At 45.9% G+C, this 13,016-nt stretch overlaps 1 protein-coding gene across 2 annotated transcripts in view; it reads left to right on the forward strand.

Moving 5' to 3' along the window:
* The window catches only part of IGF2 (insulin like growth factor 2), a 62,262-nt gene extending 49,911 nt beyond the window's left edge, over window positions 1–12,351 (forward strand). For both annotated transcript variants that reach the window (XM_039537919.1, XM_039537918.1), the window contains 2 exons: window positions 10,369–10,535; window positions 11,504–12,351. In XM_039537919.1, the coding sequence (XP_039393853.1) occupies window positions 10,369–10,535; window positions 11,504–11,743 (407 nt within the window). In that variant the 3' untranslated portion in view covers window positions 11,744–12,351. The remainder of the gene's footprint in view (window positions 1–10,368; window positions 10,536–11,503) is intronic.
* The last annotated feature ends 665 nt before the right edge of the window (window positions 12,352–13,016 follow it).

Raw genomic sequence — 13,016 nt, forward strand, 5'->3', positions numbered from 1 at the left:
ACTAGCAAGTGCTCCAGGGGCTGCAGTTCTGGAAGGCAGTTTGGAGCACTTCCTTTCTGTTGGTTAGCTTAGCTGAAAGAGTTTGCAGTTCTAGTTACTCTTTCTGTTCTCCTCTTCTGCCTTCCACTTTTCCTTCGGTCAGCAGACTACATGCCAAAGTTCTGCTGAGACTATAGGACCAGAGACTTGCTTTACTAGCCAATTGTGAAGAGGATAACTCTTTCTGGGTCTAACACCTCTTCCTCTCTGTCTATATATAGTTGAGTGTCTGTCTCTCTCCTTTTGTGTATTTTTATCCCCTCCCCCTCTCTGGGGAGGAAGGGGAATGGGGCTTTTGTTTTGCTGACATAGGGACTTCCTTTCACCTCAAGTAACCCTTTCTTCCAGTCCAAAATAAAAACACTTTTAAAGGCAAATAAGCAGCTTCATGCCAAGTGGCAAATACTCTTTTCTCTCAATTTTTCTGAAGAGTCCCTGTGCCCAGGGAGAGGAAATAAAACCAGCACAAGCCCATGTTAATCCTTTACCACCTAACAAGGGGTGCTTCATAGGACCCACAATGTAAATCAAATTACACCTGGCAAGTTATGGGAACATGTCACTATACTGAGACACTGGGCACAGAGGAGCATAGCATAGAAACATGCTTATTAGCTCTGAAAAAGCCCTCAGTGGCATCCGAGTTAGAATGCACCCTAATGGTCGAAGGAACTTTCTCTTTAGTTTATCTCCTGCTCGTTGTGCTAAACTGAGTATTCGGAAAATTCTGGCTTTACTTTTCAAAACTGGGGCCAGATTTTTCATAACTGCTTAGCACCGAGCAGCTCTCATTGAGAACACTGGCTGTTCAGCATGCTGGTTAAACAGTGCTTAATTTGTAATGAAAGAGGTGCTTGGGCTCAAGCAATTAGGTGCCAGGGCTCAAGCAATTTTTTTTTTTACTTTCATAACTGATGCAGCAGGCCCAGAAGTGCTGGGGCTACGAACTGCCAAGCCTAGAGGTGCTGGGACTGAGCTCTGGCAAGCCCTGGCACAAATGAAGCACAGCATTTGCATGCATAGATGGGAGGTGAACCTGTTGGATAATCTGCCCTCCCCCCCCACACACACACACTGATGAGCTCCACCTGCAGCTATCAGAGAAAGGTCTAAACATTAAAATGTGTTGACTTATTTCATGCATTGCTTGTCTTCCAGCACTGGGATTTTCATAGGAACCCCCTGCTATACATCAGTATGAAAGGAAATAATTTTTAAAAGTCAATTAAAACTAAAGCACTAGGCAGGCATCGCTGAGAGGCACAGCACTGTTGCATTTATGTGCCTCCATTAGCCCTGGTTGCTGTAATGTCTGAGCACCTCTCAAACATCCCGGGCCTGATTCTCCATTGCCCTGCACTGTGTTATTGCCATTTGCACCAGTGCATGGTAGATGCAAGATCCCATCAGATCAGAATGGCAACATTTTACACCCACGTTAAACAGGTGTCATTGCCAATACAAGGTGCAAAGCAATGGAGAGCTGGGTCAGTGGATTATCAGTGTTGAAACTAACTTAAATGGTGGGGCCTAGTTAGTTACCAGAGGAACATTTCTGCTGGGTTGTTAGTACAGAAGGATGACACACTGAGTCAGTCCTGGTGCTGGTGTTGCTTGACTGAGGGGATGGGATAGCTGAGAGAAATCATCTCTTTTTATATAAACCATAAAAAAAGTTTTGCACTTTTAAAAATACCTTTTGCTTTGTCTACTATGGTTTCTCTTGTCTACTTAGACAGTAAGCTCTGTGGGACAGGGTTTGGCATTGTCTGTATAGCATGCAATACTATGGGGTCCGGATGCTACTGTCGCCCAACAGCGATAAACGGAAATGGAGAGGATGTACTTGCTGCTCCTCAGGGTCCCAGTCCTGTAGCCCTTACTCCTGAAGAAAACTCTGTGAGAAAGCCCACTGATGTTTAAATGGAATTCACACATGAATGAGATCTGCAGGAATAGTCCAAAGGCAACAATTCTTCTGGGTGTACGCCTAACTCCAGACATTAAACTCCCACACCCTTTAGATATTTTTTGGTTTAAGCCAGTGGTTTTCAACCTGTGGTCTGTGGACTCCTGGGGATCCGCAGACTATGTCTAAGATTTCCAAGGGGCCTGCACCTCCATTTGAAATTTTTTAGGGGTCTGCAAATGAAAACAGGGTTGAAAACCACTGGTTTAAGGTGATGGGGGGTGGGGGAGGGAGTGGAGATGTTGTTTCTCTCTGTTCTGCATGGAAATGAGCTAAAACCTTAATATTTAAATCTAGATCTTGTGCACCCCCAGGGGAGCAGGGTTGGGAGAATATTTTGATCTGGGATTCTGCTTCAGCTCCTCTCCATTTCTGTATTTAGCGAGAGAGGATGCAAAGGTGTTTTGCGGTGCGCAGAAAAAACAGTTCTGAGACATGCAAAAAAATGTACATCCTCCTTCAGCTGGTACCATATATGTGCTTTTTCCCTCCATCAAATAATTTCAGGAGGAAATTTGGGGAGAGACACTCTGAAAACATTTTGCAATGAAAACTCCTATGACCCCTTCACAATGTAGTATAAACCTCTCCCCTTTGTAGTCAGGTCCTCTGCTGGTGTAGATCAGTGGAGCTTTTGCCAATTTATACCAGCTGAGGATCTGGTCCTAGCGGTTAAGTGATCTTGCAGGACTTTTGGACTGCTCTTGTATTTGAGCAAGACACTTGTGAAGATTTTCCTCTGAGGCTGATGAGAGGAGAGAGTGGCAGAAAACCAGCTCTCTAAAACAAGCTGGATGTCAAAACACCAAACCCTGTGTGAATGTTTTTGAGAGAGTTTCCAACTTGCTGCTACCCTGACCCTCCTTCAGTCCAACACAGGGATGCAAAGGCAGCATTGAAGGCTGTCCTTCTGACCAGGAAGCTTTTTGCACCAGTAAGAGTGACTGCACTATGAGCAGGAGGATGGTGATTTAGGCACAGAGGCATTAGAATGAGGGGTGCAGGCCAAGAGTCTGACACCAGGATTAGGGCCTCAGCAGGAGCAAGGGACTCCTGCTATTAGCAAAAAACAGAACCAGAAGAGGGATGGGTAGAAAGGAAGACCTGGATCTGGAGTTGTTGGAATAGGGGCCAGTGGAGAACGGGGGTATAGGGAGGGGGGGTCTGACTTCTCTGTAAACAACAGCTCCTGTTTCCTCCTTTCCAACAGCTGATAAGAATTTAGCTCTTTCCAACAGCCACTTATGCTGACAGGGCACATTCTTTCTCTCTGCCATTCCTCACAATAACACTAGGAAAAGGGGGAGCTGCTGCTGGGTGGGGAGGGCACGCAGGCGGGGACTGAGACAATGGCTGTGGCTGCCCAGCCATCTGACAAAGGCTCTCTTGTTGGTCTCTACATTCCTCTGATGGGAGAGGGGATTGTTTACACCCAAAGTCTCATTCCATTTGGCTTGGTGCTTGACTGATTGGAGCCTGAGAATCCTAAAATTTCTCCTGTGTGTGGCACACAAACACCCAGCATGTACACACTGTTCCTTCCCCACACAGCCATGAACAAGTACATGCATTTCCCCCACTCCATGCAAAGATGTGCATGTGTGCATTTTTCCCCCACGTACATACAGCTATGCACATAGAGTCACAGGACTGGAAGGGACCTCGTGAGGTCATCTAGTCCAGTCCCCTGCACTCATGGCAGGACTAAGTATTATCTAGACCATGCCTGACAGGTGTCTATCTAACACGCAGTCTCCCTTATGCATGCATACATTTGAGTGCATGTATGGGTAAGTGCTAGCAGCAATTTTGATTGAGAAGCTGATAGAGGGGTGGGGGAGCCAGAGAAATTCAGGGATGACCAGTCTAAGCAAACCTGTCCCCACTTTGTGGCTGGTGTCCTGTGGCTGTTTGAATTAAAGGAACAAGTCAGCCAGCACCTCTCCTCCTCCCCCTCAGCTCTAAAAACAAGCTCTGAACATTAGGTGCTACTCTGGTCAGTCCGCTTTCTCCAGATACCAGCTCTCCAGCAATGGGCTCCCAGACCTGCAGCATGACCCAGTGACACTTGTTGCTATGTCACACTCCTATGAAAAGCAGAAAGGTGGTCACCTGACATCTGTCCAGCCACGCCTGCCACACTCACTTTGAAATGTACATTTGATTTGGCAGATCTGAATGTAGGTGACATGAGCAGGACTGGATCTTCTTCCTCCAGCTCCTTACTATGTTACCTAGGATATGCATGTGCATACACCCATGTGCCTCCTGAAGTAGCACTTGTTTCACATCATACTAAGGGAGAGGAAAGAAGTGCTATCAAAAATCCTGTTTGCTACTTACATGCATGACAAAGCTGAGGCCTGCAGTTACTCTGCAGATATTTGCTCTGCGGTGTAAGTATTAGTGATAGTAGATTCTACATGACTATAATAATATTACCTAGCTCTCTTTTCATCAGCAGATCTCAAAGTGCTTTACAAAGGAGGGCAATATTAGCTGCATTTTACAGGTGGGGAATCTGAGGCACAGCAAGGTGAAGTGATTTGCCTGGAGTCACCCAGAAGCCCAGTAGCTAGGTGACTGAGCACAATCACTTTTTCTTGCTGCAAATCAAAGCAAAAATCTGTGCAGAAAATTAGGCACCTAAGTAGCACTGGCCTGATTTTCCCACAGATGCTCCATAGCTCACACTGAAGTCACAGGGAGATGCAGGTGCCCATCACCTCTGAAAACATTGACCAGAGACGATGCATAATACTTTGCTATGACATGCACTGCTCCAGCAGTGTTCATGTGAGCTAATATTACTGCTAACTCTGCTCATTCTATAACATACGTCAAACCTTCCCAGGGGGGCTTCCCAACTCGGGTGTGAAGTGATCGAGGAGAGGTCCTGTTTTTAAATAATAAAAGTGCTAGGGATTCTGGGTAACCTGGTACATGTCAGCAGTACTGGGGGTCGATTTCAGAGGAGCATGCCCAGTAAGCATAGGGCTTTAATGGAATGATTGATTTATGGAGCAGGAAAGGAAGCAGGTCTCCTTGTGAAAATACAATCATTAGTTAAATAGAGAGCACAAGGGGAAAGGCAAACATTTCACTCTTGCACTAATGTGGGAGTGAATGGCTGCTGATCCCTCCTCCTTCACCTCTGCCAAGGAATAGATTCCCTACAGTAGTGCATTTCAGTGTGGTAATACAGCAACCCAACCTCCTCACGTGTTTCAGTGACATTAAGGCAAGAGGCCACAGATGGGCCAAAAGCCAAAAAATTCATCCTTCAGTCCATGAATAAATCACATTAGGGAACTAACACTCACCCCAACCTAGTCCAGCAGTGTTATCACCCTTAACTAGACATTTCCTGGCTTCTGTTGCCTTTGGGTCATTATCTAGCAGTAGTTTCTGGTACTGAATATCCTTGTTTGTTGTTTTTAAAAGCACTAAATCTTTCATGAAAGGTTGTAGTGGCTTCTGGTGAGATTCAAATCCCCGGCCATCATACAATTATGTAATTGGAAATGTGTCCTATCATAGGAAAATAGTTGGCAGCAAAGTGAGCAAGGAAAACAGCAGGCAGTTACACAGCAGATAACTCTGCAGATTCTCAGGGTTTTCAAGTGTTTTTGTTTGTTTTCTTTTTGATGGGAAAGGAATGTTGAGGTTGGGAAAAAGGATTGAAGAATGGAAGGTGGAAAGAGCAGAAGCAAAAACACAAGGCCATATTGGACTACTCACCTGCCAAACTAAGGGTGGGAATTTCAAGAGTGTTTGGTGCTGCATTGACTTCAATGGGAGCAGAGTTAGGCCAATGATGTATATTTCTGAGAATCCCACACATAACTGTGTGAAGTAGATATTGCTTAATATTTTCCAAAATGCCTAAGTCCCATTTTCAAAAGTGACTTAGGCTGAAATTTGCGAAGAGATTTAGGTACCAAGTTCTCACTGAAATAAGTAGGAGTTAGGTGCCCAAGTACCTTTTTTAATCCCACCCTTAGGCTTCTAAGTATCAGTAAAAGTTAATGGCATTTAGGCTCCTAAGTCACTTAGGTGCTTTGGAAAATGTACACAACTAAATAGCTAACTTCTCTCTTTGAAAGAAATATTAAGTCTTTAATACATAATCCCTTCCCCCAAACGTATGCACTTCAGCACCTTAGATCACAAATGCTGACACAGCCTTCCACTAGTGTGAATGTGAATGGAGTACTATCCAAAAGGATCACTTTGCTTTTTCTTGATTTTCACTTTACACTCCCTCTCCCCTTCCTGGAATCATAAATATGCTAAATATTCGAGCTGTTCCCTAGCTTTTCAGACAGCAGGGACAGTGCAATACTTAGATTCTCCTAGATTTCAGTTGCTTATAGGAACTAGTCCAGTGTCTGTAATAGAAAAGGGGACATTTGTCATGTTAGCTCTCGAGCAGCTGAGTATGATCGATTATCCAGGTAAATGCTTGGCCAGCTGTGGATCCCTTCTTAGTATGAACTCAGGTAGGGAGTGAGTATTCCCTCCCTCTCTGCATAGGCCTGCATTTACCATAGACCAGGGGTGGCCAAACTTACTGATCCTCTGAGCCATGTACGATAATCGAGGGCCGGGCGTGCTTGCTGGGACTCGGGGCTTCAGCCCTGAGGTGGGGTGGTGGGGCTAGGGTCTTCTGCCCTGTGGGGAAGGGGGTCTCGGGGCTTCAGTCCCACAGGAAGCACCTGTCGGGGCTTGGGGCTCTAGCTCCACTCCTGCTGAAGCCCCCAGCCCCAGCCCCAGCCAGTATGCCCTGTGGTGCTGAAGCCCTGCCTGAGAGACCCCCTCACCCCCTAGCCCCACCACAGAGCAGAAGCCCTGAGCTTCTCCCCGGCCCCTGACAAATCTGGTAGGCGGAGAATGGGGGGTGGGGAGGATGAGGGCCTCCACGAGTCTCATTTTAACTGTAAAAGAGCCATGGTTTGCCTACCCCTGCCATACACCTTGATGGGAGTTAAACACACACAGAGAAGAGTACATCCACTGCATCTGTAAGTGAGGCATCTGCCTCTCTCCCTTCCAGCTGCCTTTACTGTTTACCTGCTGATTAGTGGGTATTACACACTGGAATACATGCACAGCCTCACCAATGGGACAGGTAGCTCATAAGGACACACCCATAGCTGTCATGGGGCTTTCCCTAGAGATAGCAAGGCACTAAAATGCACCCTTGTATGTCCAGCGACTGGCAGCCAGTCACAGGGAACTGGCCGCTACTTCTGACTTCTGATGCCAGGGGACTGGCTCAACCAATCAAGGTAGGGCAGGGGTTGGATATTAGAATTAAATGGGGGAGCCACAGTCCTAAGCATGGGGCTGGGGGAAAGGGCTCTGCCTTGAAATACCGGGTACAACAATCCAAATGCAGGAGGTTCACATGCCACCAACATTTTAATGAGAGAAATAAACTCCCAACAATGCTTGTCTTGTTCCCTTCACTGAACTTTTCTAGGGAGACAACCATCCTTCTAACCTTCACAGCTCACTGATTAAAGGTTGAGCCTGAAATGTTTTCTGAAAAGAAAAAAAAATAGTTCTTTTTAAATGATTCCAGAAGCTGGGCTAGATGTTATGAGTCAGCAAAGTCCCCTATAGCAGCTCAGATTCACTCTGGTGCCTTACTTGTTCTAGTGACCTTAAAAATGTGGCTGTGCGGCGAAGGCGGAAAATGGGGATGTCAGATGAAATAGGACAGAGGTTGTGTTTTTTGTTTTTGTTTTAAAAGCAATTAAACTAGTGGTATGTCTCCAGGGGCTTCCTTTCGTACTACATATTTACTGTACATCATCAACATGAGAGTGTGTGTGTCTAGGCAGAGTTGGTAGGTTATTCTTTAATGGGTCTGAAGAATGCTCGATGTAACTAAGACCCCAGTCTGGCAAAGCCCTTAACTTTAAGGTCATGAAGAGTCCCACTGAAATCCTGCACGTGCTTAAGTGCTTTGCTGAACTTGGATCTTTCTGCCCACTTCTCTGTGCCCATGAAAATGAGAAGTGCAAGTAGCCTGCAGTGTTTATGTTCTGACTGGGGAAGTGGAGTGGAATGGGAATACTGTTTCTAGATCACCGGCTCTTAACATCTCTTATACCAGGATGTTGTCCTCTTTCCCACTGTGGTGGGGCGAAGACTCACCGGCCTGGCGCCTCCTGCTGGTAGTCCTGGGAATTAAATCTTCCAGTCCGGAGTGCCCTCTCACCTGCCGCTGGCCCCTGTGTCCCTCCTGGACCCCGGTGTCCTTTACATCAGGGTTCTGGCCCCTAGCAGCAACCCACAATCTGGGTCTCCCCACCCAGAGGATCTCCCAACCCCCTATCCCCACCTTGCCTCAGCGGCTACTGCCAGTTATCAGCTAGCCCCCGCTCCCTGGGGTAGACTGCAGTCTGTAAACCACTCATCATCAGCAAGGAGGGTTGGACCAGCTCCCTCTGCCTATCTCTGGGCTGCCCCTCTACAGCCGCAGTACCCTTTGTGGGCCCTTAACTAAGCCTGTAGCCTGGGGTCTTGCTAGGCTGGAGCGCCCCATCTCCCTCTACCTTTCCCCAGTACTGCTTCACCTCAGGTACCCTGTTCAGCTCCCAGGCAGCCAGGTCCTTCTCCCTCAAGAAACTAGAGAGAGTGTCTCTTTTTCCTTCAGGCCCACTGCCCTCTTATAAGGGCCAGCTGGGCCCTGATTGCACTGGCTACAGCTGTGGCTGCTTTCCCAATCAGCCCAGCTTTTCCCCTGCCACAGCCCTTTCCCAGGGCTGTTTTAAGCCCTTCAGGGCAGGAGCGGGGTAACCACCCCGCTACATCCACCATTTAGCTAGAACACTCTCCCACCATTCGCGTGTGCATGCCCACACACTTAGCAATATGGGAAGGGCAAAGTGATACGACCCACTCCCCACCCCCAAGGACCGCAATCCCCAGGTTGAGAACCCCTGGTCTAGTTTCAGAAGCTCAGAAAGAGACCCCTCCAGCTAACTCCACAACAGCTGAGTGCAAAAAAAACCCCCTACAAACGCTTGGGGGGATGGGGGAAATGTGCAAAACAAAAGTGACAATTTGGTTCCAGGACATTTTGTGGTTGAGAAGTTTGATATTTCCCAAGCTGACCCATTTCACACTGAAGTGTGGGCAAATTTGAATGTCTGTTTTTTTGTTTGTTTAAGATATCAAGCTATCTAGGCCTTTGCTCCAGTGTTTTTGGTTTTAATTACACAGTGAAATGAAACCCCCTTGTCGCAGAGCATTTGAAAACATAACTGCTGGCTACAGCATCCTTTTGCAGAGAAATACGGAAGAAGAAACCTGTATTAAAAGACTCAGTTAAGAAATTAAATAACTATTCTTAGATGGCTGCAACTGGTCTATCCCTCCATTGGTCCCCTTCACCGCTGGAATGTCAGCATTCCAATGGAAGTCTGGCACCTCATAAGGAGGGGTCTACTTAAATCACAGAGAAATCACACATTTTTCATGGTTTGGTACAGCATAAATAGCTAATTCTGGGGATGTGTCACACAGTTACGAAATTTGCTATTTATGATGTGGACCAACCAGCAAAAAATGTTTGATTTCTCCGCAGCATTTCTCAAACTGGGGGCCTCAACCCAAAAGTGGGTCATAAGCCTATGAGGGGGTTGTGGTATTGCCACCCTTACTTCTCTGCTGCTGCTGGCAGTGGCGCTACCTAAAGCTGGTTGGCAGGAGAGTGGCGGCTGCTGCCTGGTGATGCTACTGCTGGCCATGGCACAGCTTTCAGAGCTAGGTACCCAGTCAGCAGCTGCTGCTCTCCATTCTGCCTTCAGAGCTGGGCAGCCAGAGACCAGATTTCATGGGGGAGATCAGATTTCATGGTCCATGACGCGATTTTCACAGCCGCAAATTTGGTAGAACCCCTACACATAAGGCTACTACCTCTTTCTACTAGTGTACAATTGCCAGGACCAACACCAGAGGCTTTAATACTCATCTGTGTATTATTTAGGCCTTGTCTGCACTAAAAAATTGCACCACTTTAACTATACCGCACAGATGCAGTTATATGGGTCTAAAGAGGCTTTATCCCTATATTGCTGTTCCAATATGGGAAAGGGAACAAAATCTACCACTATAAGGCACTTTCATACCAGTATAATGGTGTCCAGACTAAAAGCTGTACGTATAACTACATCAGTAAAAAATGACACCCCTAACTGAAATATTTACACTGGTACAAAAACTGTGTGTTGTTTATATTGCAGTAGTACGTAAAATGTGCTAGGTTCTGTGTGCAGACATAGGAAGAAGAGAGGACAATCTAATTCAAAACCATTGATAGCTAACTGCTAGGTCTGCCATTTCAGGTAGACCCGTGGGACGAAATAACAGAAGATTCAACCGTGGCATAGTGGAGGAGTGCTGTTTTCGGAGCTGCGACCTTGCTCTTTTGGAAACATACTGCGCAAAGTCTGTTAAGTCTGAGCGGGACCTCTCGTCCTCTTCTCTTGTGTTCCTACCAGCACTAAGCAAGGTAAGTGAAGATTATATCTAGAAATCAGCTGCTCTTTAAAAAAACAAATCCCACGGGAGAGGAAAGTTCTTATCTCTAAGATCTGCTGCTTCTGCAGTAACAACAGTACCTAGAGACCTTCATGGAACACAGAGCGAATATCTTGAACGGGGAAATAATGTAAAATAACCTGTACAAAACAAACATATAATAAAGTGAGAGATCAGATGACTAGGTGAAGTAAATAAAGAGAGTAGGGTAAATAAAGATTAAAACGGAAAGGCAAGAGAGGAATCAAATGAGTTTAATAAGAACACAAAGGAACACCAGATCATCTAGAACAGTGTTTCTCAAAAAGGGGTCGCCGCTTCTGTAGGGAAAGCCCCTGGCGGGCCGGGCCAGTGTGTTTACCTGCCCCGTCCACAGGTCGGCTGATCGCGGCTCCCACTGGCCGCGGATCGCTTCTCCGGGCCAATGGGAGCTGCTGGAAGCAGTGGCCAGTAAGTCCCTTGACCCGTGCCACTTCCAGCAGCTCCCATTGGCCCAGAGCAGCGATCCGCGGCCAGTGGGATCCGTGATCGGCTGGACCTGCGGACGGGGCAGGTAAACACACGAGCCCGGCCTGCCAGGAGCTTTCCATACACAATCGGCAACCCCTGTTTGAGAAACCCTGATCTAGAAAATGTGTGCTGGCCACTACAAAGTGAAAGTAGCTCAGTCACAAAAAGCGGTAATGGCTACTAGAGCAATAGGAAAGCATTGTAATCTAGTGGCGAAAGAGGGAGACTGGTCATATGACTCCAGAGTTCTGTTGCTGGCTCCCGTGACCTCTTTTGCTTTCAGAACCTCAGTTTGGGCAGGTCTGCCTAGCTGGGTTTCACTGTGGCAACAACAGCCCACAGTGTCAGGGGTTTTCAGCCAATGGTCTATTCAGAGTGAACCTCATTTTCTTTTTCCTTTACCACCCCACCCCCTTTCTCCTCTTTCAGGATAGCTTTCAAAAACCTTCACATGTCAAGTACTCCAAATATGATGTGTGGCAGAAAAAGAGCTCACAGCGCCTACAACGGGGAGTTCCCAGCATCCTCCGCGCTCGCAGGTACCGGTGGCAAGCCGAAGGGCTGCAAGCATCTGATGAAACCAAGGTGCATCGTCCCCTCATCTCCCTGCCCAGCCAGAAGCCCCTGGTAGTGCAAATTTCCTCAGAAACATCAGGCAATCGGAAGTGAACTGTGAAATGGATTCTATTTTTTTTTTTAAATCTCCTGGGGGGGACTTTTGAGGCCTAACTTCCCTAGCCCTTAGCCCTCTTGGCTGTGAAGCAAGAGGGATTTTGCCTTTCCACCCAGAAGCAATAAAAAGGGGGCACTGTAACGCCAATTTAAAGAGAACCAAACAACTGACGTAGTGAGAAGGGGATTACAGCATTGTCAGCAACAACATAATTTCTGTGGCATTGTCCTTTAAGCATTAAAGTGTTTTTTTTTAAACTTCTGTTTTGTTTTGTTCCCCCACTAGCCAGTATTTTCAAGCCCATACTTAAAAGGGACCGTTTGGCACTTGAACTATTTTAATATTGGGCAGGGCATGACATCCCACGTGCCAGCAGCAGAAGGCAAAATAAAGAGCAAGAGCAAGAAAAAAAAGAATATGAAATTGAAAACCAGAAGAGTCCATTCCATGTCTTTCTTGACAATAAAGTGAAAAAAATGGGGCAAAATTTATTTGGAGGGGTTAAATTTTTTCTCATTCCCACCCCACTTTTTTGTTTGGTATTTTTTCTTATTTTTGTAAAGCGCAATTTTTTTTTGCACCTTTACTTAAAAAAAAAAAAAAAGTAACTGAGAAGAAATTCCAAGAAGACCCATCTGAATTTATTTGTGTGTATGTGCTTAATTACAAGATTCCAAATCGACTTGCACCTTTTTAAAATCACGGATGAAGTGTGAGAAAGAGGTAAAGGAAAGGGGGAAAAATAAAAAAGAGGAAGTGAACTGATGTTCACTTTAAATAGAGGAGGCGTCTGCATTGCACATTTGCCACGGATTTAGTTGATTTATATATATAATATATATAACTTTTTTTGGCAAAAAGCACTATTTTTATGGGACAATTTTTGTGTAGTATCTGAAGAGGGATTGTAATGTTTAAAATGTGTTATGGTGCTAAAGTAAGTTGGAAGGGGGGAAAAACCCAGAAATAGCAGGGGATAGGGTGGGGAGGGAAGGACAAGATATTCAATACTGAACTTGAAATTGTAGCTTTTCGTTTTAGGAAAAGTGTGATAAATGTGTTTCTTTTCTCTTCTGAAATATAGCTTGGTCATGACCATATGAGCTAGTTGGTTGTCACTCACATACACAGATGCACGCACATGCAGAAATACGTCTATACGCATTTGTTTAGATCAAAAGGGAATTTTTTGAAAAAAGATAAACTATTCTGATGTTAAGGTATCCGAGTTACACTTCTAGGCCCCTATTCTGCAAGAACTTAGGCCTG

The sequence above is a fragment of the Mauremys reevesii genome, linkage group 4 (genome assembly GCF_016161935.1).
Source record: "Mauremys reevesii isolate NIE-2019 linkage group 4, ASM1616193v1, whole genome shotgun sequence".
NCBI classification, from domain to species: domain Eukaryota; kingdom Metazoa; phylum Chordata; order Testudines; family Geoemydidae; genus Mauremys; species Mauremys reevesii.